This window comes from Protobothrops mucrosquamatus, unplaced genomic scaffold, assembly GCF_001527695.2.
Source record: "Protobothrops mucrosquamatus isolate PMUCROS unplaced genomic scaffold, P.Mucros_1.0 scaffold31, whole genome shotgun sequence".
NCBI classification, from domain to species: domain Eukaryota; kingdom Metazoa; phylum Chordata; class Lepidosauria; order Squamata; family Viperidae; genus Protobothrops; species Protobothrops mucrosquamatus.
Window position 1 is genome coordinate 824,714 of NW_015386415.1, and position 26,376 is coordinate 851,089.

General features: G+C 45.3%; 2 protein-coding genes across 2 annotated transcripts; one reads left to right on the plus strand and one right to left on the minus strand.

The window, feature by feature from the left end:
* Positions 1-507: 507 nt before the first annotated feature.
* On the plus strand, positions 508-20,290 carry KANSL3 (KAT8 regulatory NSL complex subunit 3). The gene is made up of 22 exons (XM_029283173.1): positions 508-774; positions 989-1,159; positions 3,357-3,447; positions 3,650-3,835; positions 4,272-4,403; positions 5,068-5,184; positions 6,085-6,186; positions 6,326-6,397; positions 7,369-7,443; positions 7,838-7,995; positions 8,812-8,875; positions 9,097-9,300; positions 9,867-10,020; positions 11,944-12,123; positions 12,239-12,241; positions 14,279-14,363; positions 16,093-16,250; positions 17,094-17,206; positions 17,769-17,991; positions 18,375-18,520; positions 18,781-18,934; positions 19,585-20,290. The coding sequence occupies exons 1-22, from the start codon at positions 557-559 to the stop codon at positions 20,154-20,156; spliced, it is 3,378 nt and encodes a 1,125-aa protein (XP_029139006.1). The 5' UTR covers positions 508-556; the 3' UTR covers positions 20,157-20,290.
* Positions 20,291-20,634: 344 nt separating this feature from the next.
* On the minus strand, positions 20,635-26,358 carry UFM1 (ubiquitin fold modifier 1). The gene is made up of 6 exons (XM_015811147.2): positions 26,307-26,358; positions 26,155-26,211; positions 25,686-25,743; positions 25,443-25,482; positions 22,699-22,731; positions 20,635-21,731 (listed from the first exon to the last, which is right to left on the minus strand). Coding segments are annotated over exons 1-6 (297 nt in total). The 5' UTR covers positions 26,309-26,358; the 3' UTR covers positions 20,635-21,624.
* Positions 26,359-26,376: the final 18 nt, after the last annotated feature.

A 26,376-nucleotide genomic window follows, 5' to 3' on the forward strand; every position in this document is an offset into this window, starting at 1 on the left:
ACACCGGTGCTGCCGACTCTACGTTGGTTGCCTAGTTGCTCCTAGGTGCAACTTAAAGGGCTGCTGTTAATCTATAAAGCCCTGCATGACTTGGTTTGTTGGAGCAGATTCTTCCACTGGGATTTGTCCAGCCAATTTGACTTGGCAGGGGGAGGAGGCTCAGGCGCATTGCTTGGGCAGGGTAAGGCTGGTGCTTTGCAAAGCTCTTCCAATGGGCCTCAGTTCGCGGCTCTTCTAGAAGGCATTTGGGTTGTGATTCCCTCTGGTTGGATTATAGTTTGGCTTTGTTACTAATTGTATGCTATTTTTAAAAATTTATATTTTACAATCTGTTTCATTGTACATTTTATCTTGAAATTGCATAGAGTACTTCAGAATCGTAGTGGTCAGTGATTAATGAATAAATGAATAAATAAACACAAGCCAGGGCCACAGGGAACACAGCCCTGGCTTGTGTTTTTTCAGGCTGCTCGCTCATTCGTTCTCCTTCCCTTCCAGACAGAATGATGTGCAGCTTCGAGAGCAGGTTGTGCCATTGCTAAACACAGAGTGAAACATGTCTTATCGAGGGAATGAGCGTGATTTTCAAACCTCAGCACGGAGGATGGGGACCTCTTTGCTTTTTCAGCTGTCGGTCCATGAGAGGGAACTAGACTTGGTCTTCCTGGACCACAGCTATGCCAAGCCATGGAGTGCCCACCCCGATGCCAGTAATGCTCGTCCCACACGCCTGCTATTTGTGACTCCCAGACGACATCAGGATAACAGCACTGCGTGAGTTGTCTCTTTCTTTCTTTCTTTGCCTTCCATGTTGACTTGAACATTTATGAAACCAATACTTGATTAGACCATACTTATTGGGCCCATGTTATTTTGAGTACTGTATGTATTGCTTGTGTGATGATTTCCTTCAAGCTCATAAGCCCTTAAAGAGGAACAGATGATTACAAAATGCTCTTTGTCTTAAAACTGCAATATCTCTTTTCAGAGAGGCAGATGTTCCTATTGACATAGAAACAGTTACACCAACACCCGTGCCCCTCTATGACAACCAGAAAGCCCGAACTGTGATGAATGAGTGTGAACGCCATGTGATTTTTGCCCGTACAGATACTGATACACCTCCTCCACCTGATGACTGGGAGGAACATATGAACAGGTATAAAAATGAGTGGCAGGAATCAGAGAAGAAAATCATTACAACTGCTGATGTTATCTCTACCTTGATGCTGCTGTTTCTGATCCTGAGTGTAATTTGGGGATATATAATATTAGAGTTCATAAATTTATTTTGAATTTCAAAAGATTCTTCTTGTCATCTCAGATTATACTCTGAACTATGCGAATCATGTTGATGATTCGTGTTTTATTATAATGACAGTGTATGGTAAGTATAACTCCACTCATCGTATAAAATCATGCTAAACTGATAAGGTGTAGTTTTATTCCATATATTTATGTGAATGAACATATATGAATGATGGAAGATTGAGACTTACTCAGCATAGGCCAAAGAGGCAGGAAGGTTTGATCAGAACACTTTTATCCTAGGCAGCAAATGAAAAACTAGCAGTAGGAAGAGTCTATCAAAAGGTAGTTCCCAAAACCACAGACAGTTTCCCTTTGAATAGATGAGGTGGTGGCATTCAGCTTGGAAATGTACCAGGGATGGAAGAAAATTGCCAAGAGAGACCGGCCTGGTTCTTTTGGAACATATAAGCCTAGGTCGGCACTGTAGTCTCTGGATGTCATCACAAAGACCAAGCATTTTGTATTTATTATCTCACTCTGATTCTTATTTATTTATTAAATTTGTATGCAGCCCATCTCACTATTAGACAACTCTGGACAGCTTTCGACATCATAAAAAAAATACAAAACATTCAAACAAATACTACAATTAACAGAACTTGGATGTTAGGAACCAGAATACAATGGGGTGAGGGTGGATCCGCTAACTGCCTCCAGCAAAGTAACGCCCATTGGGGTCCCATGCCAATCAGCAAAACCACTTTTAATGGCTTTTTCAGAAGACCCAGAAGGTGGAGCAGGCCTCATCTTGAGGGGCATGATTCCGGGGGGGGGGGGGGGAGAAAGAATCATGGCAGAAAAAGCGCTTCTGCAAACCCCCTCCCCCAGCTGGAATTCCTTGTCCACAGCATGCCTCTTCTGCCAGAACCTTCCCTCTTGCAGTGATGTGTTTATCAAACTGCTCTAGCAGTTTGACCTTTAAAGCAGTCAATGCCTTAGGATCAGATTTGAGTTTGTAAAACTTCATGCCAGCCATGACAGTGTATCCTCAGACTGGGAATACACATATTCAGGAATGGGGTTATAGCAGAAGCCTCACAACTATGATATGGCTAGACAATTTTTTTCATTAGAGCAGGGGTCCCCAACCCCCGGTCCGTGGACCGGTACCGGGCCGCACAAACAAGCAAAGCCCCATCCACGAGATTCAGGCAGCACACAAAACCATACACCCTCCGGTGCACGGAAATATCTCTCTCCATGTAACCGGTCCCTGGTGCCCAAAAGGTTGGGGACCTCTGTATTAGAGGCCAGTACAAGAGTCATGAAGTCATGAGATCTGTCTCCTACAGAATGCAGAAACGCTTGTTGTAAATGTTTACTCCCGGATTAAAATTGTAGTCTCTTCCTCCCACTTTTCCCATCAGAGGAAACACCACAATCTTTTACTTCGACTAGAAGTAAGAAGCCTTGAACCTGGAAAATGTGTTCTCAGTAACCTGGGAATTGCTAGTTCCTGCCTTACCAACTGCAGCCCTTACAGTTTCTTCCATGACAGAAGAAATGTGGGATATTAATGTATTAAATGAATCAGTACAATTTAATGTAGCTGTGCTACTCTGGAGAAAAATACTTTAAATGTACTTCTAATATTTAAATGGAAAATTCTTCATTGCCACGACGTGCCTGGCTGTGGGCTTCCTCCGGGATGGGTGTGTCCGTGCACAAACCCACATGTGCTGTGAAGAGGATGCTGCTGCTTTAGGAACTGACACTTGGAGCTGCCCTCCCACTTGGTAGGCCCAGTCCTATCATCTAGTTGGGATAGGTCAATGGGAGCATTGCGATCACTTTCTCAAGGTGCCAGCAATGCCTCAAGGCAGTAGAAGTCACTCCAGGTTTAAATAAACCATAATTCTCCACATTTAGATGCACAGCAAACGTTGAGTATTTGAAGGTGTAAGCTTGCTGTTTCCTTGTCTTTGCTTCCAAAAACAAGGGCAGTAGATTTTCTGTTAGTCTGATATAAGCATGAGTTAGAGACTTCTAATGCAGTCCTGATTTCTACAGGAGCAGGACTTCATAATGGAATCTTTCCTTTACAGATCTGGCTGGACAATGGCCCAAAACAAGCTGTTTAATAAGATCTTCAAAGCCTTGCAGTCTGACCGACTGGCCCGGTTAGCTAATGAAGGGGTAAGAATCTCCTGGCTCTTGCTAATTTTCCCCGTCTTCCCTAAGTTCTGTGCTTGTAGCTGCTCAGAATATGAAGTGTATCCATATTTTGTTTACTCCTATATTTTATCCAGTTGAATCTGGATGGTTCTGTTTACCACTAAGCTTGAAATGCTGTGATACCATAACTTAATGAGGATTTTTCTTGGTTGCTTTTCACAAGGCTTGCAATGAGCCAGTGCTTCGAAGAATAGCGGTGGACAAATGTGCTCGGCGGGTCCGACAGGCTTTGGCAAGCATCAGTTGGGAGACCAAGCTGATCCAGTGGCTCCACTCAACTTTGGTAGAAACGCTCAGTTTGCCAATGCTGGCTGCGTATCTGGATGCTCTGCAGACTCTCAAGGGAAAGGTGATGGGTGCAAAGTGTTGAGAAGTGGGCGAGTGGCTGGTTTTTCCGTGCCTTTTATTCTAGGGTTTCCTCTGTAAAGGAAATCCTCTCGTTTTGACAGTAGAACCCAAAGTGCCAGTGGCATGTTTTGCATTGTAACATAGAGGTGGAATTGATTGATGAGGAGAAGGCACCAATGGGAGGGTGTTAAGTGTAAACAAAATACCCCAAAAGAGGAATTGATGTCCTCATAAGAGTAGATGAAAAATGGTTTGAAATGTATGTTCCAGAGAATGATCTTGTTCATTCCAAGAGAGGTGGGTTCTTTTTTCATTTGGCGGAGCATAAGAAGGGTGCTTAAAAATAAGGAGAGGATGATGTGTGCCAGCAAAGTAAAAAGTAGGTGGTTCAGAAAAAAATCTGGGCTTCCACAGCCTGCATTGTTGCTGGGTTTCAGATTCCCTCCCTGATTGACCGGATGCTGTTATCTTCAACTGCAAAGACGGGCGCGGCAGGTGCCGAGGCCTTGTCCCTCTTGCTGAAGAGGCCCTGGGATCCAGCCATTGGCGTCCTTTCACATAACAAACCAGTAAGTGCACCAGTAATGTCCTTAAGAAAAGGAGGGCTCTAAGTTACGTTGTTATTAATAAACAGCTAGTGACAATATGAACCATCCTGTCTACACAAGTGCTCTCACGTAGTCAAGTATACAAACCAAACAAGAATCGGTTCCTTGATATTCTTAAAAACAGAGACAGGTTAAAATATTCTGAAACCTTCTCTGGCAGCTTTACACCCCTTTGGCCTGCTCTTTTTCCTTTGGGCCAGACTGGTGGTCAGCAGAAGCACCGGACTCTCTAACACTGTTGTTCTAGAAGGCTCTCTTCTGCTGTGTCCATAATTGGTCCCCAGGGGACAAATGAGAGAGTTAATCTACGGGAGCAAGAGAGGCTGGCTCTGGAAAGAAAATTCTGCAGAGGTTAACATGAATTGGGATTGAAGGAGGCAGAAAGCCACTAGAGAGATGGTTGTCTGCATCCACTCAGTCAGGAGATAGCAGTAATTCCTCTTGATTCCACTACTCATAGAGCAAAGGCTTCCCTGCAGAACAGCATCAATTTAATGCTTGAAAAATTTTTCTCCCAGCAGACCACTGTAATTAGGCTTAAAAATTTAACCCCTAGAGCAGTGTCTGAGCTGGAACAGCTGATGCGTTAGCCACAGGGCCTTTTGAACCTGTGGTTTTTTTCCAGAGCAAATTACCCGGTTCTCCCCTCATCTTACTGGCATCATCTGGACCCTCCAATTCCATGTTCCCCACTTCTCGGCGGCATCGATTCTGGCAGTCACAACTCTCGTGTCTGGGAAAGGTTTGTATCGTTTTGGCGCCCTGAAGCTGAGTTTTCAGTTAGGCATAGACCTCCATTGGCAAGTGTTGGGTGGGAGGGAGGGAGGGAGGGAGGGAAAGAAAGAAAGCCGCCGCTGGGTTTGCAGGTGAGACTGCGAGAGGGCCTCTTGCCTTCCCCCCACCTCCTCCCTTCCCCAATTCATCTGCTACCCGGAGGTGTGAAAGTGAAGCAAGAGTCAGTCAGCCTGTCCTTTACCTCCAGCAGCGAAATAACGGCGCAACCCTGCCTGTTTTGTGCTGGATGCCCGTGCAGCTTTTCTCCTCCGTCCTGCTGGGATGCTCTCCTTTTTCTTCCGCTCACATACGTTCCATCTTCCGGCCTGATCTAATTTGCAGGAGGCAGAGAGCATCAGAAACCCAGAAGTGTGAAGCTGGCCTAGCAGGTGGCAGCTGTGGCCAAGATGACCTTGGCACAACTTCACCTTGGGTGTCAGTTTTTCTCATACCTAAACCAGAAAACCCTGATTGCAGTCATTCATGCGTTTGGACTATTGCAGTTCACCTTACATGAGTCTGCCCTTGAAGAACACCTGGGTACTACATATTTATTTTATTCAATGTATTTGTCCACCCATCGCAGGCAGGTGACTCTTTTAGAAAAAAGACAGTAGAAAACACCAGAAAGTACAAAATAAACAATTGGCAGGTGAGATTCAAAAAACAACAGAAACAACCGATAGTACAGCTATTGCACTTGCTCCAACCAGGACTTCAGGTGTCAGGCTCAAGGACTCTTGTAGAGAGATGGGCAGCATGCAAATTTAATGAATAATTACAATAACACAGTCACATCTTTAGGGCCTTGTGACAGTGGAACATTGGTGCTTGAGTCTGATTGTTGTTTCTTCTTTTGGGCTACCAGGTGATCCCAGTTGCTACCCACTTAATGAACAACGGCAGCGGAGTGGGGGTGTTGCAGTGCCTGGAACATATGATTGGTACCGTGAGAGGCAAAGTGCTGGAGGTGAGTTGGGCATCCTGTCTTCTGTGAGCCCAGATCGACCCCCTTGGCCCTTCTTCATTCGTTAGTTCAAAATAAGCTGCTAGTTCTAGTTACAAAGACGGTCAATGGTTCGGCTTGGCTTCTCTCTCCCTCCCACCAGATCCACAATCATTTCTCTCATAAGCCAGTCATCCTGATTGGATGGAACACGGGAGCTCTGCTCGCCTGCCATGTAAGTCTCTTTACTACCTCTCCTTCTGTTCCTAGGCTGGTTGCTCTGTCCCGACTTAAATATTAGGAGTTGGAACAGAGGCCCTCCTGGAAAATGTTGCTGAATTACTCGGGCACGGTAATATTAACCATAATGTTATCTGATCATCGGAAAAAATGGCCTTGCATGCTGCCCCAAAGACTTCATGATGCAAGTGATTATTCTGACTGATGCATTTTAAAGCACATCAGACCAAGAATGTAGCTGATACAGATAGTCCTCAATTTATGAGAGCAGCTAGGATTGCTGTCGTTAACTAAATTCCATGGTCATTAGGTGAGGGAACCTTCTGCCAGCTTCCCACAACCAAAGTCAGTGGGGAAGCTGCAGAAAGTTGTAAATCCCAGGTCCGCAGGCAGGCAGGCAGGCTGCTGCTGGGTGGGGGAGGGAGCAGGAGGGGCTGGTGCAGCACAAGCCCAGGGAGCTGGAGGAGAGTCGCGGGGGGGGGGGGGGACTCGCTCCAGCAACCTGCAGCCTTCCCTGCCAGCTTCCCCACTGACTTCAGCACTTTGAAAGGTTGTGGAACAAATGGCGATACAGCCAAGGACTACTTGTCACTGCTTTTCCTCTGGTTGCCCTACAGCTGTTGTGATATAAAATGGCAACGGGATGGGAGCATTTAGACATTTTGTTAACTGCAGAAGTGGATTCTCTCCAGCTGCCAGAGCCATTGCCTCTTCCCCCAAGTGGCACAGGATGTACCTGGCAGACCAAACCAGTCCATAGTCTATAGGTGAGCTTAGGACACGTACCCCGGCCCCCGAGTGATCCCAAGGCCCTGTCTGAGCTTTCCCAGGGTGAGCCTTGAATTTGCTCTCTGTTTCCTACAGAGGCAAAACCAATGTATTTGGTTGCAGGAACCAAGATGGTTTTGCTGGCCTCATCCGGCCTAGAGCTTTTGGATCTGCAGCCCCTTTTCTTTCCCCACCCAGGTTTCTGTGATGGAAGATGTCACCGCAGTTGTGTGTCTTGGATTCCCTCTGTTAACAATAGATGGACCCAGAGGGGTAAGAATGAAATGGGGGCCGGGAAGAACATTTTTAATTTCTGTTTTTAAACGCATTCTTTCTTTTGCTATTTTATTTCGTTGTGCTTACATTACCAGCTTTGTACTAAAGTGTTCTGCAGGTTGTCTTCCTTCTTTTATAAGACAAATACTAAGAAAATTATTTGTTGTTGTCTGACTCTTTGCGGCCCCGTGGACTGCAGCATGCCATGCCCCCCCCCCGGTTCTCCATTGTCTCCCTGAGTCTGCCCAAACTCATGCCCACTGCGTGAATCGTGCCACCTAACCCTCCCTTTCTCCTTTTGCCTTCACCGAGAGAATTATAGCCTATCTCATATTTACTGTGAAATGCTTTCTACTATAACAACCTCTGGACATTTTGTTTTGGGGAGCAGGATGTTGATGACCCTCTTCTGGATATGAAGGCGCCAGTTCTCTTTGTGATTGGTCAGAACGCTCTCCAGTGCAACACTGAAGCCATGGAAGATTTTCGGGAGAAGCTTCGAGCTGAAAACAGCCTGGTGGTGGTTGGAGGGGCTGATGATAGCCTCAGGTGTGTGAGCCGGAGCAAATCACAGCATCCTTTTTTCTGATACTGTGAGAAAACGCTGATTATAGATTCTGCCTGTAGCTTATTAGTGAGTGACAGGCACAGAAGGTACCCTACTCAAGAAGACTCCGTGGTCTGCTTAATGTCTCTGGCCTTACTTGAATGTCATAAATTTTGCAGAATAAGGAGGAACAGAGCTCACCTCCCTCCCCCCCCCACTCTCCCTACATGTCCTTGGTTTTAATGTCTGATTTTAACTTTTATGTTTTAACTGTATATGTGACTGTAAGCCACCCAGAGTTACGCTATGGTAAGATGGCCGGCCAATAAATTTTATAAATAATAAGGTTCTGCAATGTCAATTTGTTTGAAAAATCAATAGCTTTTCTAGTTATTTGTGGTGCACATGGATCTGTGCACATCCAGGTAAAAATCACCTGCCCAAGTTGAGGGGAATGGCTGTTATCTGTCTGAGTTGTCCCCTGCTATTGGCTTTCTGATGGTGAAAAGTTCCAAGAAGCAAGGAGGGATGATGGAGAGTAGATAGCTTTGAAGAAGAAATGTGGCAAAGCTTAACCAGGAACAAGAGGAAGGGACAAAGAGGAAACTCAAGACTGCCCCACCCCTTGATGGTCTTTGTTATAAGAAGGAAGGAGGGAGGGGGCAACTCTGTCAGGCTTTCAAGACGTTATATGGTGGAGCCCTCCTTGTGTTGTCTTTTTCATGACTTGGTCTACCTTGAAGGGCTGACATGAAGATAAGGAAAAGGAAGTGAAATATCCTCTGGATGTTGACAAGCTGGTTTTTTTTTTTTAATAGGATAAGCAAAGCCAAAAAGAAATCAGAAGGCTTGACTCAAAGCATGGTGGACAGGTGCATTCAGGTGAGTAGCTTCCTCTTCTCTGCTAGTGTGAGGTCACTCATTGCTTGAACTTTATCCCCCATCAGGTTGATGAGGCTTTTCTTCTTCTGGGACTCAGGACTGTCTATTCTCTTGGGGACACCTTTGATTAGCAATGTGATCTCACTGATTGGCTGGCTTTGCAGAATCACCTCTCTACTTTATGATTTGTGAAAAGATGAGGCCGCTTCTTCCCTTTGCAGGATGAAATAGCTGACTTTCTGACAGGAGTGCTTACTCGAGCAGACAGCCACGCAGGCTCTGATCCTCGGGACCTGGACATGGAGAGAAAGAAGAAAACAGCCCGGGATGCAGCTAGGCGGGATCTGTCCTTTGACCTGCCAGACAGAAACAGCCGGCCAGCCTCTCCAGCAGCCAGAATTCCGGCTTCACCTTCTGGCTCAGAGGTGAGGGAATTGATGAGGGGAAACAAGCACAGAGCACATGCAGGATAGAAGGTAGTTAGTATAGGGAATTCCTTTTTCTGGTGATCTTAGTTTTTATCTTGCAAGGTTCTCCAAGCGTTCAGGTGTTCCTGAAGCAGAGGCATCCAATCGGCTGCAGCTGGAATTCAGTAAATTTGGAATTTGATCTAGCAGGATTGTTTTTCTGTAGCTTTTACTTGGGGAGGATCCTATTCTGAGTACGTTGCAGGTTGCATGGTAGCATGAAAATGAAAAATCTGGTCAAGCCTTATTATGTGCAATAATGAAACTTGTAGCTGGAAAAGCAAAAATGTCTATGTCTATGCACGGAAGACAATAGCGTGTCAAATATCGACCTTTTCCCGGTAGGTCCATCATCTGGCTAGATCATCAAGCTGCCTTTGAGCGCTGCTGCGCTTCAATATTGCTCCTCTGTGGGATGTGATTGGATGAGCAAGGCTAGGAGACGGACAGAGGGGGCGGGTTGGTGAGCATTAATCTTTTCCATGTGCTGCCCATCTCATAAACTGGAAGCTCTCTTTTCCTAGGAATTTTCCAGTGTCTCCAGCAGCCCTGCCTCCAGTCCCAAGGCTAAAATGGCAGTGTCTTCTCTTCAAAAGTCCAGCCAGGTTGGTGCCAGCCAGTTGCTGAAAAAGTCTGTGCAGCGAATGGAAGGAGCCGTGATGCCCAAGCAAGCCCAAGGTAAGACCAGGCCCCTGTTGTGGTGCTGCAGATGGGCCATCTCCAAATGGCTTCCATCGAGTTCCTGCTTTGGTCTGCAGGCATCCTTCACGATGGGGCTTCCTTCTCCAGGGGGATCCCAGTGACAGCTTGGGAGCAGAGGCCAGGTGACAAAACGGTAGGCAGAGCCAAAGGCCCCTTTGGGGTCTTGGCCTAAGCAAGTGCCACTCTCACTGAGCCTGGAACGAGCAGCTGCTCCCCATTCATTTCCTTCCCTGGCTGTTGTGGGGTACAGCTGGGCCTGTCCTGCTGCTCTGCTTTTTTCTGAACATGGTATTTTTTAAGGATCTTTTTTTTTTGAGAGCTGAGTGCAATGAAATTTCATTTTAATGTATGCTGATTAGTGTACATTTAAGCGACAATACAGTTTTTATTCTGTTCTAATTTATAAATGTTAGTGAAGAAGAAGAAGACTTCAAGAATAAGCAGAATCAGTGAGGTGGCATGCTGAACAAGAGGGGGAAACTTTGATTAATCAGAATTAAAGGGATGAGAGACATGGAACCCCTCCTGAGTGGGGAACCCATGAGTTACAAACAGGGAGTCCTTAAGTTACTCCCAGTCACTAAGTGTGACTATTTGAAGTTGAAGACCATCTCAGAGCTGTTTACAACCCAGTTTTGACCTTCTGACTGCTGCTCCCCCCCCCCATGGTCAGGTGATCACATCTTGGGTGCTTGGCAACCAGCCTGCATTTATGGCTTTTGCAGTTTCTCAGTCACATGACCAGGATTTGTGGTGGGTTTCTTTTGCCAAAACATGGGTTTGTTTAACTACGCCATGTTTGCTTCACAATGATGGCACTCACTTAAGAACCACTATATTTGTTTAACAATCACTTCCAAAACGGTTGTAAAATTGGGTGCAGTCACACGATGACTTGCTTAAAACAGCCATAGTTCCAGGCTCAGTTATGGTCATAAATCAAGGATTACCTATAATTCATTGCCTCTTTTTCTCATTAGTACCCTGGTGTGTCAGAATGTTTGTCTTAGTCTTAGATGGATATCTGTCCAAGCGTTTGTTTTGTTTTAAACGCCGGTCATTCACAAATACAACATGTAAACTTGTTCAAGCCTCTAGATCAGGGCTGTCCAACTTGCCACGTCACACAACGTATCGTGATGTTTTTTGCCTTTGGGGAGTCGGGCTGGGCATGGCCTGGGCGTGATGCATCCGGCCGGTGGGCCGGCAGTTTGACACCCCTGCTCTAGATTCCATTAGTATGAGATGCAGGGCCATAATGACACACTCCAAACCAGGTCTACTGAAGAACAAATAACTGAGTTCAGTGCAACTCACACCTGAGAAAGTGGTGGGATGCTCTGAAATGGCACAGAATGATGTTGGTTCTGGCTAGATTGATTTCCAGAAGCATCCAGTCATCCTGTGTCCATCCAGTTTGTTCGATCTACCCGGGAAAGAGCTTTGATTAGAGGTTTGGAATGTGTCTTCCCTTTGTGTATAGTACGAAACACTTGTGCTGGGCTTTGAAGGTAAGACATCGAAGAAGGTTAGAAGAAAGAATCCTAGACATCTTGTTGTGCTGAAATAGCTCAGGGTTGGGCTCTGAGTATGAGCTAGTTGAAATCCAGTGCTCAAGGCTCTGGGGGTCTGTGGTGGGACCTGATGCACTCATTACAAACCTCTCTGTGTGTCTGTGGACTTTGTCTCCACCCTTCGTTAGAATAGAGCACCTGCCAGACATCTGTGGTTCATGTAACTGATTTCCGCAGTAAAAACGGCAGAGAGATTCTGAAGGCAGAGATGAGGAGTCCTGGCGCTTCCTCGTGCAAGCAGCATATAGAAGGCCGATGGTGCCCCCAGTGGGGGGACCCAGGCGCAGGCAGGCTGACTACTTCCCCTGTGTCATTCTCCCTCCAGAGCTGTTCCCAGATGCAGGGGAGAAAGAAGAGCTCCGGAAGCAACTAAAGAGACATCAGGCCTCCAGCCCCACTCATGGCAACAAATCTTCCAAGCGAGCCAAAATTAAGGTGACCATCGTCTCTCATGGAGAAGCTGCTGGCTCCGGAAATGGCGCATCCTTGGATGGACCACCAGAAAGTGAGTCCTGAGAACAGGAGCCACTTATACGTATCTGGAGGTGGGCAGTGCAGAAGATAAAGTGGAGCCCCCGGTATCCCAGGTTTTCCTTCATTCTGGTCAACTGTGAGCAAAGCAGGTTTAATCTGGGGGCTGGAGGGAACAGGGAATAGGAATCTCCTGAAATCCTCCTTGGTGGTGAGCTTGTTCTAAAAAATGTTTAGTATTATAGTTTGTGACATTTCTTAGCTGTGGTTTTGATTTTGTGAATGTGTTTGTAAAGCATAAGTGTAACTGTATAACTCATTACGAAGACAAAGGAACACGTGGCATAGCTGTTGCAAAACTGAAGGTTTTTGTGAGTTTTGATTGATGAGAAGCAGGACATGACTCAGAAAAGACTCTTGCCTGATTCTGGCAGATACTGCTGAATCTGTTATCCTCTCCATGATTTGTATGGTGAAATGTTTGTTTTTTGTGAGTTGCATTTCATCATGTAGTGAAGGTGATTGATGGAGAGCAGAATAAAACTTCATGGAATCTGCCTGGGTTTTTAAAAAATTCTGAGGGTTATCTAGTTAACTTTCAACTGTGTCCTTGTCCATGGCTTCCCAAAGGTAACACGCCAGCCTTGTATTCTCTTTAGAAAGGCAAGCACTTCCATGGACTCTCTCAGTATTTCCCATTGGAAAAGTCTTTTGTTTTAGTCAGCGTTTTTTGCATATCTTGCTTTTGGGTGTGGTTACCACAGGGGTCTTCAGCCCCTGGGCTATGGCCTGGTACTGGCCCGTAGTCCATTCAGAACCAGGTTACCTAAGTGGCACGCAAGCGCACACGCGCAGTTCCATTTGCATGCACGAGTGGCTGCCACTCACAGGTGCAAATGGAGCTGCGCACACAAATGTGCAGACCTGCCACTCTCACGGAACTATTTCCTCCCCCCCCTCACGAAGCCAGAAAGGCTGGGGACCCCGCTGGGTTATCAAACCGTTTTTCAGACCTCAGTTGTCTTCTCCAAACTGACAAATGTTTAGAGACTTCCCAGCTTATCTGCCTTAGCAGTAGTTTTGATAAATTCCCTTCTAATTGTTGAAAAGCACTAATTAAATGGTACTAATAATACATTTGAAAGGAGCCCACAAGTATTGGCGGGACTTCATAACCACAATCATTGTGAAAGAACTTCCTTGTAGATGTGTCTCTTGTGAGTTCTGCTGGCCCCAGTGTGGGGAATAGCTGCAGGTCGCTGGATGAGCAGTTGATATCTGAGGCCACCGACGTGGATGAATGCAGCCTCTGGCAGAAACGGCCGTGTCGACAGCAGGAGCAATTGCAGAGTGAAGGGTCCTTCTGAGTGAGGTTAAGTCTTTGGAGTCATGTCCACCCTTCTACAACAGCCCTTCATGTGGAGCAGGACTGAATAAACCGACCGCAGCACATTGGGGCCTGGAGACTTCCAAAGCTGTACAATATTATACTTTTGAAAATCTGCCTTTGATTAATTCAACAGTAGATTTTTTACCGTACAAATAACTAATTTGTATTTGGTCATTGAAGATCAGCTTTGAAAGTCTCAGCTTCTTTATAAAAAAAAAATGTAATTATCCAAACTTTATTTCTCTTTACAGAAAATAATGAAATACAGAAGTAAACTTGAACCAAACAAGAATTCCCTCTTACCATACGTGGACAGGAGGAATGAGCAAGACAATTTTTTGATTTGTATCCAAAACTGCAATAAATATATAATTTTAACTCATTTCTGTTCCTGTGTATTTTATAAATATTTTAGGAGAATGCTGGCAAAGTAAAACAGATTAAGATAAGTCCTGCTGTGAATGACTGACTGCTGAGAAGAGGTGTTTGGGCAGAGAAGGAATCTGGAAAAAGAGATAGTAGTAGAGCTGCTGTATTTCATTTATGAAGGCAGGGATGGAGCTTCATTTGTTTTCTTGCATATTGTAAAAGCTGAAGCATGATGATTAAATTCTTTGGCACCTGCTAAGTAAGCAGCAAGGTGTTGTGGTGTTTTGCGTCTTTTTCAAAGTCATGACAGCTTATGAACTGCAAGATGAATGTAGGGTTTTTTTCCTCAATCTTTGAACATGTTAGAATGAAGCTGATTTTGTATGTTAGGATTACCTGATTCTTCTTCATCTATATTTTCATTTTACAGTAGCTGCAGGAAAGCCTGTTGCTGTGACTTTGGGGCAGACGATGGCCGGTACAAAGGAGGTGACAGGATTGCTTGCCACTTCGATGTGAGTATCTGCAGACACAGCCCAAGTTGCTGGTTTAGATGACTGAGGAGAAAAGCCTCTGTTCTAGATGGCCCCTTAGGCTACCTTCAGATCAGAAGGAATAGATCCAATAGAGCGGGGCTTTTCAGCAGGTGGTACACGTACCACTGGTGGTACATTGGACCTGGCAGGTGGTATGCGTACGATGGATTGAAAAGGACTGTAAAAAGGAAACGGGTAAAAAAAACTGTGAAAGTGTAGCGTGAGGATGAGCTAAAGCCGCAGCAACATCGCACAGGCCTGTGGGAGAGCCGTGGTGTTGCCGGGACTCTGCTGAGTGCCCAGGATCCACGCCAGGCTCCAGCTGACTGGCGCTGCCGGAAGCTGCGTGCAGCCTGGGGAAAGGAGTCAGTTGCAGCTACACCGAAGACAAAAGGAGGACGGGGAGAGAGGAGAGGATATAAAATAGTCATGCCCACGGGGTGTTTACATTTGGCCTGGGACCACCCTGGAGACAGCGAGGGGCTGGCCCCTGCCGCCTAGCCCACAATCAAAAGAAAAACCCGAATCCAGCAGGCCAGAAGGCGGGCCAGCCACTGCGCCCCTCCGGTTCCTTCTCCTCGGCCCCAGGGCCCAGACACAGTCACTGCTCCTTGCCATAGCTGGGGCTGGACTTGCAAGTACGCCCGTCGGCTTCGTCTTGCAAAGCGGCGCTCCCCCGGTGCTCCTGCCCACCGCCATGCCGGCAGCCCCGACTAAAGGCCGAGCGCTCCAGCCTCGCCCTGACAAGGAAGGGGGCAGCAGTCGAGGCTACCTCAGATTTGCAGCTTGTCAGGAGTGCTCAAAGGCTGCCCATCTTTACTCTGGAATTTCGGGGTTGGAAAGCGGAGGGGCAGCACCATGTTTGCAGGCATGGTGGCATCTGCTGGAAAGTTGCCTGCTTCCCCCCCCACACACACACACCCCTTCCACAGCTACCTCCTTCAGAGCCTTCCTGATCCTGATGGGCCTGCCATGCCGGCAGGCAAGAGCACTGGGTGAGACCCGCTTTGCAGGACGAAGCAGGTGGACCTATGCTGGCAGGCCGGTCGGGATCAGGGAGGCTCCAAAGGAGGTAGCAGTGGGGGGGGGGAGAGAGAAGCAGGAGGCTTTCCAGCAGGTGCTGCCAGGCCAGCAAATGCGGCTCTGCCCTTCTGCTTTCCAACCCTGAACTTCCAGAGTCAGGTTGGGCAGCCTTTGAGCGCTCCTGACAAGCTGCAGAAAGGTTGAAAAGCCCTGCTACAGAGCAGCCATTGGAAAGCCTGTCTTCCCTGGTGGTGGGCTATCAGGGAGCATCTGCCTGGGCTCCAGCAGGAATTTGTGATGGGGATGGGTGACAGCATCTGCCTCTTATTAATGGGCTATTGGCCTGACCTAGCAGAACTCTGTTTTCAAGAGAGGTATGCGTCATGTGTCAATTGTGTCTGCACTGGCATTTATCAGAAGAAATGCTGCAATCCAACCGCACCAAGAGAAGGCAGGTGTGAAACCGAGAGGATGCCTCTAGCAGGTGCTCCAGCAGCCGTATGCAAGGAAGCTGAGACTGGGGGGGGGGGTCGACAATATTTTGTGTGCAAGCAGTTCCACAGCTGGCTATACCAAGAGCTCATTTGTGCAAGGAAGTCCACGTGTATACAGTAATACCCCCAGCTTAGCTGCCTCAGACCAGCTTTCTAGCTTGGGTAACTGCATTTTCTTTCTCATTTCCTAGGCCAAGTCCTGCAACAGACAGCCCCTCCTCTGTCAGTCCCACACCCTCAGTTACAATCCCGAGCAACACAGCGCCTAGTGCTTTCCATGCTCTGCAGAACAGACTCGTGACCAGTGGCCCCACTTGCTTGCAGGCCCAATCTGCTGGTGCACTCCCAGGTAACTTCAGGCTGTGATTCTGTAAGGGAGAAGCAGCCCTCAGAGGAGGGTGATAGGAAAGCATCTTTGTCTTTAGCCAAATTTGGGTACTGCTTGGCCCCTGTGGCGTTACTGGCATAGTCACAAGGGAGCAGATGTCTATGTTTGTTTTAAGTGTGTTTAATCCGTCTGTCTAACTATATCATGAATATAACTCCCTGTCTCATGTAACAACTCTGGATGGCATACACACTAAAACAATCAAAGTAGATTTAAAAAAAAAAAAAACCACAATCCAAATAAAGATAAAAAACAAGATGGTGAAGAAAATGTTCAGGGAGCGCATTCCAGTTAACCATCATGTAACCATCTAGCACACTCTATCACAAAACCATGTTTTGAGGTCCTTCTGGAAGACCAATAGGGTTGGAGCCACCTCAGAGAGGAAGGATGTTCCATAGGGTGGGGACCACGGCAGAAAAGGCTTTCCTCCCAGGCCCTGCCCAGTGAAACGCTCTGGCTAGCAGGGCCCATGATGTGCCTCTGGCGCTAAATCCGGAGGGACAGGGAACTGGGAAGAGGCGGCCTCTCCGATATCCTCTTTGTGGTCCTTCCGAGTGAGTGAAATTTGGAGACAAAATCCTCTATTAAAACAAACAATAACAAAGGTAGCAGTGGACCTTCCAGACGCAGGGCCCGATCCAAGAAGTTCTGATTCCATTTCAGAGGGACCTGAGAGCAAGTCTGAAGCTGCTTCAGATGTATAATCCCAATTAATTGGCCAACATGCTGTTCTGAGTGACCATGACTAAAGGACTTCTTGAATTTCCTGATGCGGAGCTTCTGTCGCCTGTTTCTCTTTAGGGGCAGCTTCAGCCAGCAGCCTTCTCCAAGGTCTGAGCTTCAGTCTGCAGGACATCAACACGAAGGCCGCTGCTCTCCCAGCCAGTGTTGCTGCTGCTGGGTCCTTGGCACAGGTGGGCACTAGAGGCAGCACAAGCCCAAGGATAGTGGCTCGTGCCAACGGGCAACAGTCGATTGTTAAATTTTCTGGAATTTTGTAAGCTAGTTGAGAGCAGAGCTAAGCTGCAACATCTCACACGCAGCTGGCCTTTGGGCAGTGGCAATGGAGCCGGGAGATCTGGGTCTTAAACATTTATCAGCACACCTTTCGGTAGGTGGAAAATGTGCATTTTAATGGAACATGGAAGTATGAAATAATGGGCAGAGTCTGATTTCAGCCATGCAGATTTGACCAAGTGGAAACCTGAGTGTGAAGCTTAAGAAAAGGTGAGATTAAGGAAAGTTATATTTAGTCTCTGCTTATACAAAGGATGGAGGTGAATGAGCGCCTCTTCGCATTCTGGAGAATGTTTTTATTCTTCCTTTTTACAGGGTGCCCATACATGGCTTATTGTGATCTGAAGACCTGAGTGTGGCAGACTAAGCACTCCTTCATTTAAATTCTTGGGTGTCCTAAGAGGATAGAGGAAAATGATTTTTGTTTTGTTGTGACCTTTTCTTCGTTCCACCTTGCAGAACTCAACCTTGAAGACTTCAGCACCACTCCAGAGCCTGAGTACCATCACCACCAGCGCAAGCACTATTGTTCGAACGATCCCAGTTGCCACATCTTTATCATCTCTTGGAGCCTCGGCTAGTGGGAAGCCCACCACTATTCATCAGCTGCTTACAAATGGGGGGCTGGCAAAACTTGCAAGTAGCCTCCCTGGTTTGGCTCACATCTCTGGTCAGGGGACAGGTAAGGTTCCAGCTGCATGAGCAGATCAAAGAAAAGTTCTTGGGGTGGCTGATACTTGATTACATGTCTCAGTGACACAAACAATTTGAGAAAAGAATCTGTGTAAGGAAGTAGCCAAAGTGTTGGAGTTGAACAAGTACCAGCTCCAGCAAAGTTTGCCCGGTAACCTGCCGCCTTTTATTGTTCCATATGGACTCGCCCCGCAGGTTTAAAATAAACGCATGCCTTACGGAGTGCCGTCTAGACAAACTAAGGTACTGGTACAATGTTCGTGATTGAGGCCCAGCTGGGAAATTCCACACAGATTGTCTTCATGTCCCAAAAGCTCCCTGCTGGAATGTGCATTTCAGGGCCTCCGGTAACTCTTGCCTCCTCTTTGCCAGGCTTAAAGGCCCCAACCACCATCACAGTGACCCTCCGGGGACAGGCCAGTCGAGCCACCACACTCAGCCAGACCACAGGGGGGGCTGCCCAGACCCAGTTGGAGGAGCAGACGCAGCTGCTGCTTCCCCCACCGCAACTGCCCCAGGTAATGTGCGTGACAAGGTGATCTGCAACTCTGGGAGGGAGGGATCTGCCTCGCACGTCCTTCGGAGGATCAGGCAGGGGTCTTTGGCATCCATCTAGAGACCTAGTTCTTGATGGCCGCGGGGTGATTCAATGAAAATCTGTACTTTCCTCTCCTAACTATAACTTGCTGTGATGAGTGATGTGATGTTTTGACTTGCCTTGTGCTCACTGCATTCTTTGAACAGAATTTCAGTTCATGGTGCCTGTCCCACTTTTCAGGTTGCAGATAATGCAGCTGGGAATCTGAATTGCTCAACTTCCAGCCCCATTCCTTCCAGTAAACGGTTGCCTCAGCTGGAACTTGGCAAAACCCAGAGCGCCGAGAGACTTCCTGCCGATCCTCAGCCATCCTCAGCCGTATCACTGGCTGTAGGTGAGAAAGAGTGATAGTCCTGGTTTTCTTTCCCTTCATGCTGCTAGAGCCATCAGTGATTGTATGTATCTTATTCTAAATAGCACCCATGAATAAAGGGTAGGTTCTTCTGATTTTAAATCTCTGGTTTATGTTACAAACATTGGATCAAACATCAACTTTTCTGACAGCTGCTCCTTCCCAGATTACATCTGTTGTGACTAGTGTGTAAATGTCCCAACAGTGTCCCTCCAACTTCCGTTAACCACAGCCAGCATCACCAGGGTGGAGTGGAAGCCTGGCGTTAATCATTGTTTTATCAGCAATTCTGTGGTGTATTTATGCATTTTTAAGAAAAGGCCAAAAATCCTGGACAGTTTACTTATCGTTAACTTTCCTGACTTTCCTTGTATCATTGCCATATTTACAGGTTCACCGAAATTATGAAGCTAAAGACACTCAGTTGCTAGAGGGTAGATTGGGAAGCCTGGTTGATTTGAAGGCTGCTAACAGAGGTCACAGTAAGAATTAGAGAATCACTTTATCAGTTTGTGGAGGTTTCTCTGAGGAATCCATGCCTGTGATGGCTCAGCAAAATCCAGGAGCTCAGTTATAGGAGTTGAGTATTTAACACCATGTGAACCATCTCCCTTGTCCTTCTCCTTATCTAGTAACTACCACGAGCCCCATGAAGACCCTCTACGTGATGTCAGATGCGAAACTGTCTGCACTCACAAAATCTGTCATGGCAGAAGCTGCATCTGTCCCTCTGAAAGCCACAGCTGTCCAAACTGCTGCTGCTGCTTCCTCTGCTACTTCTTCCTCCCTTCCTGGAGCTGTGACCTTTGCCACCTCGACTACAACCAGCACACCTGGCGGTTTGGGGCATTCTAAAGTGGGGCCTGTTTTGCAGACAGCTTCCAAGACAGTGATACTCACCTCTACGCTAACAGCTTTGAAGACTGACCGAAGCCTAGGGCAGAGAGGGGAGCTGGCCCTGGCCAAAGGGCATGAACTTGGGACTATGGAAACTTTGGGCAGAGTACCATCTGTAATGGATGACAGCAGTACCATCATCCACACCCGGGAGAGCCTCACAAGCAGACACTTGCTTCCACAGGGCATGTTGCCTTCAGCAGCTGGCACCACACTTATTACTTTAAGCAGCAACCTAGCTGGCTCCTCCATCATCCCCACCGCTGGGGCTGCCCTCAGCCAGAAACCAGGACATCCCACCATTTGACGTCTTTTGGGCTTTACCACGGGAAGTAAAATTTGAGGCACAGCTTATCATTCCTGGCTTCCGTGACAAGAGGATACATTGTTTTGTTTCTTTGACCCTTTTAATAAACTTTTTGTGTATGTACCACCTTTTAATTCTGTAAAGGGCTGGCTTATTTTTCACAAGTATTAAGTACAGGCTAGATGCTTCTATTTGGAGTTCTTGAGTGGATAGGCCTAGTGTGTATAAGGGAGGCATAACCATTTCATTAACAAGGTCAGGCTGTATTCAGTGCATCAGGCCCTTCCCAAATAAACTAGGGGAAATGGCATAAATGGGAAGGACCTCATGAACTGAAGAGGTGCTGAAAATTTTTTATCTTGCTCAATAGCAGCGAGTGTTAATCTGCCAGAAAATTTCAGTCTTTTACTATTTCAAGGGTGAGCAGAAATATTCCTGATATACCTTTTTTTGAGAACCCACAAGCCAATAAGACAGAGCTTTCATTACTGTTGGACACTTTATTTTGCTTTCATTACTGTTGGACACTTTATTTTGCTTCCACAAACAAAACATTTATCAAGTTCTGTTAGTTTAAAGATTCTAAGCATGCTCGGCTTTCAATTAATAATAAACCCCCTTAGCTAGAATGCAGTTCTATAGCAGACTTTAATCAAAAATTTGGAAAATAAAAGGACCAATTGAAAGGTTTAAATCTGAACCTACCCAAGCCTGAAGATTAGTGGGAACCAGTCTGGCACACCAGAGCCTCTCTGGCGTTTTAAAAACTCTCGTGAAATAGTGGGCTGGCTTTACGTTTTTTGCTCAGTAGGGCTCGGAAATATAATTTATTATCTATAGTAAAATGCATTTCCACATAAAAACATCTCTCCTGAAACTAAACATTAGATAACAAAACTCATGATTTCAAGGAACCAACATTGACACAATTTAAGCATATAAGCACCCACAGTGGTAACTTGCTATTTAAATGGCCTTTTTTCTTGGAATGTAATAAAGGATTCCTAATAGTTACACAAACGTTTAGCAAACATTGGAGGTATGTACCATAACACTTTTCATAATACTCAAATACATGATTACATTGTCTAAACCAAATTAATCATTTGTCAATGTATTAAACTGCCTTGCTATAGCTATAGAAGTAGCTCCCCATTGCTGATAAACACAAGAAAATGCTTCCCTATTCATTTCAAAGGAACAGAAAACATATGATCCTCCGTTTACCGGCTGCCCTTGGTAGCAATGTCAGCTCCAAGTGAACTGGGGAACTCAAAAAGCAAACGAGCCTGGAGACTTCAAAAAAAGGCAGGCAGGCAGGCAGGCGGAGTGGTGATGAGATTCTCCTCTAGGTATTGTTCAAAAAGGACATTCTGACTACTTATCATGAGTTCACTGTGGTAACAATGATTTTATAGAGAAATGCAGGATTCTTGGATGGCATCAGGCCAATTGGTGTATTTGTCTGCTACTTCTGTTCTCTAAGTATAAGTGGACCCTGCATGTGCCAATATCTCCCCACACGATCTCTGGGAATAAGTCGCAATTCTGAACCATACTTCAAGAAAACATTCCCTGGAAAAAGAAAAGGAAGGTTATTGCCTAAAAGGATACACAAGAGATTTTTACTTGTGCTTTAATTAAAGGTTTTAGTAAATGCATAAACATAATTCTGCAAGGTGCAGCAGGAAAGAAACAACAGAAATTCTAAAAAACATCTGCATGTTTTACTCCTCCACTGCTAGGGAGGAGCAGAGAGAATATGGCAGCAGGTCAGACCTTTGTAAACACACTCTGCACTCCTACTCAAGACTCTGCACTCCTACTCACAAGGCCCTTTTAACAATCTTTTGTTCATGAAATATTTTCACAGCTTGCAATCATTACACAAATATGCAGATCTAGGTAAAAATTTTATTCTCATGTTCAGTAGGTTTGTTTATGACTTTAGAATCTAGATAAAACCTGTTCCTAAAAAGTGACACTCTTAACTGATGTAGACATATTCAAGGTAAAATATTTTATCATTTATCATAAATGATAAAAAAAGCTTGCAGGGATCACACAAACATCTGAGCCACACATTAACCAAATGAGCCACACATTAACCAATAAGCTCATAAATTAGTTGCAGTCCTAGTGCTAGGTCCAGGCAAGCCTTAAAACTTTATAAGCATTTATGCTTGTTCACACTTGCAATTGCTCCTTTGTGTTCTTATGTATGTCTCAAGAGATGCCTAACTTCTGAGGAGCATATTTGCCCAGACAACGGTCAGCAGTCTCTAGCTTTCTAGAGTCTGTTGAACTGCAGAAGTCGTCATTCACCACAAGAATAAGGACCTGCCAATTCATGTCTTCACATAATTATTTTGTATTGAGAAATGTTTGGAAAAGTTGTCAGGATGATGCTTTATGCTGCTTCTTTATTGATATTATATGGTGGAAAAATCTGTTTCTTGCTATCCCATATCTTTAATATCTACAGCAGTACATCTGTACAGAATTCATTACAAAATACTCTTAGAATTTTACAGGCACTTACCAGCTGTCTGATCAGGGTTTATTCCTATTCCATCTGGGGGGGGGGGAAATTAAAGAGATTAGTGCAGGGATCTTCAAACGTGGCCCTTTTATGACTTGTGGACTTCAACTCCCAGAATTCCTCAGCCTGGGTTAGTGAGATTCTGCTGCAGTATATCCCCTCTGGATCCCATGAAAACGAATGGAATCATTACTGAAACAAAATCAGATTCTTGCCCAGTTCATGAGATTAAAAAATGTAATACGTAAGAAAAAATATAACTGTGCCCTCTATGAAAATGCTAGCATGATTTTAGTACATGTAATCAGAAACAAGTGGACAAGCTTGATTACTGGATTTCAACAGAATAGGCATTAACAAGTCACCAGTGCTATTTTTAGAACTAAAACTCTGCAGCATTTCGAAAGCCAAAAGATACCACAGAGCATGAGGACTCAGCCTGCAATTCCTTAAAGCAGCCCACCATTCCCTAGATCACTTGGCAGCTCCAGATGGCTGGCTGCACGCTACAAATTCAAGAAAATACTTTAAGCAGTTATGGAGAGGAGCTGCATTCCTGCCTTGAATCTCAAACACTGCACAGTGGAATGATGTCTGGATTCTCAGTCATCCGGGGCATAGTGGTCTAAAAGGTGCTTTTTCAAAAGGCAACTGGACTGTTTTTTCCTTGAGGAAAAAACATTTTCTTCTTCCTCAAGAAAGAACAGTCCAGTTGCCCTTTGAAAAAGCACTTTTGCATAGTTGAAATACTTCCAAGTTTCAAAGTACTGTGAGATGCCCTTCACAATGCAGAGCCCATCAAGATTCTGGTTCACCCTTAACAAAACCAAGTATCTGCAAGGCTTAGGCTTTTTTTCTGTTTTCATAGGTAAGTTGCTCATGCCCATTTGGTAATGAAAGGGGAATTTTCTTCTAAAGGATAATACATTAGCCCCCTCGTGCTTCTAGCGGCTCATTGTCAGGTTTGATTGATGTGGGTGAGCCTAATTCAGGTCTAGGTCAGGCATAAAGGTAGTCTTTGACTCACAACCATAACTGAGCTTGGAATTACAATTATAAGCCATGGAGCTCATGTGACAGCGTCCACGTTCACAATCTTTTTTGCAATGATTGCTAAGTGAACACGGCAACTGTGAAATGAACCCATTACACCCAAAGGGCTTTATTTGCTGGAAACTGGAAGAAGTTTCAAATCACAAACAGCAGGCAGGTTGCCAAGTGCCCAAAATGTGACCATGTGATCACGGGGGGATGGGGAAGGAATAGGCACAGCTGTTGGAACTTTGAAACAGGGTTGGAAGTAGTTCTGGGAAGGCCACTGTAACTTCGAAAAGCCACTGGTGATGAGTCGAGGACTACCTAGACAATCCTCATAGAATAAGCGTGAAGGATTGGACAAAATATGAAACCTGGAAAACAAACCACCAAATCAGACTATCCAAACTGGAGCCCTCAATTCAAATATTTTCCTCCTTAAGACCGCAACAGGCCTTCCTTTCCCTTGAAGAATCTTCACCAACAGTTCAAACCCACAAAAGTTTGAAATGTTTTTTCTACTCATTAAATGGCTGCCAGGAACTGAGGAAGGGGTTTCCTCTACCACCGCGTATCTTTCAGAGGACCTTTGAGGACCTCCTCATTCTGCAAGACCAGCTTTGCTCCATCTGCACGTGGTGACTGGCTTTAAAAACTACCTTTACTATGCCTGCCTTCCACGCCACCTTCCTTTTCACCCTTCCAAAAGTATGGCAGAAAGAACTGACTAATCCTGAATTGCTTTCTCCACCCAGCAGGTCTCTGATGCTCAGATCCTGGACTTTGAAATTTTAGGATCTGTGGTTAACTGATCCATGACCAACAGTGGAACATATCTGAGCATCTCTTAAATTATGGGTCATGGTTGAAGAAATAGAAATACTTTAGTTTAAGAGGGATGAACCCTCTAAGTAAGATAGTATTTTTTTCTTTTTTCTTTTGTTTTTTGATATGAGAAATACAAAAATGTTTGGGATGATCAATATAAAGGAAATGTTTTAGATATTTAAATGTAATTGATTTTAAGAAAATTCCAATGGATAAATAAAAAAAATGTTTTGAATAGAGTTAAAAGATTAATGATTGGATTTATTAAATGGAACATTTAAAGATTAAACATAGGTTTAATTATGGGTAAAAAGAACAGAAAAAATTGGAAATAAATGTATACTCGTTTAAGAGAAATATTTATTTTAAGTAATATATTTTTTTCTTTTTTTTTCTTTTTTTCTTTTTCTCTCATCTTTCTTTTGTGTCATGACATGAAAATAGATTTAAATACTTTAAGGTAATTAACTCTGGGAAAATTTTAACTAGTAAGAATGTTTTGAACATTGTAGGGAAAATAAATGTAAATAAGAATTGTAAACAGGATTCATGATGAGGCAACCAAGATGACTAGATAGAAAAGAAGCATGATATTGAGGTGATTATTATTGGTAGAAATTTTAGAAAAAAAATTATATTTAACTGTTACCTATCAAACTAATAAGAATTGTATTAATTTAAGGTTGGCACAGAGAATATTATTGGAAGAAGAGAAAATCAAGCAAAGCTATTATGTGGACTTTGGAATACAGAAACTGATTGTGATTACTTTGTAAACATAAACCAAGACAACACGTTGTTTACCAAATATCAAGGTGTTTATGTTAAAAAAATCAATAAAATATATTTTAAAAAATAAATTATGGGTCATATAAACTCACCATTTGTTATAATGGCACTTGTAGCTGCAGGGACTTTGAACTAAATTAAATAGAAATACAACAAGTTAAAAGAATAGAATTATACCTTGCCACTCCTACTTTATAAGACGAAAAGTGACACTATCATACTACTATATTTTGTTCTTTTTATTCCATTTCAAAACCGCCAAATAAAAAGGAAACACTCTTTTACACAAAACATGTTGCTAAAAAATCTATTTGTATATTTTGAAAATCACTCACTTCTTCTGCAGCAAACTTCAAGACGGCTGTGAAAGGTGTTTTTTCAGGTACACTTAACCTACAAAAAACAGACAGTTCTCTAAAGTTGGTGACGGCTGCATATTTCTACACCAAAGCCTGTTTTTTAGAACCCAGTCCCAACGTCCACCTCTAACCGCCTGGCCCTCCGAGGCGTTATTGCCGAAGCAAAAGCTCCGGCAGGGAAGCTCGGCTCCCAGCGGCTCCGGGGATCTGCAAACAGATATTCCTCCGGGTTCTCTGCCACGTCTGCGAAGTCTGGGCGTCCCAGCACTTCCCGGTTGGAACCCGCCCCCTCCCCCCACGGCAGCAGCCGGTGACCCAGGGCGGGGGTCCCGTCGCGGGCGGGGAGGCAGGCGCGCGCCCTCGCAGGTCCAGAGGGAGCTTCAGGCGCGCGGGGGCTGGGCAACCCCCACCCCCGCTGCAGAGCCGGCGCGTTGCGTGGACTCACACTTTGTAAGGCAAACGCGGGTCCGAAGTGAGCGTGACCTTGAAGGTGACCTTCGCCCTGCGGGGAGAGAAGGAGACACGGCGGTTAGCAGCCGGGAGGAGGCGGGCTCCCCCCCCCTCCGCCGCCGCCACGAGCCCCGCAGCCCCGCTTACATCTTCGGCCTCTGCAGCCGGCGGCCCCACTTCCGGAGCTGCCGCGCGCGTCACTTCCGGCCCCGCCTTT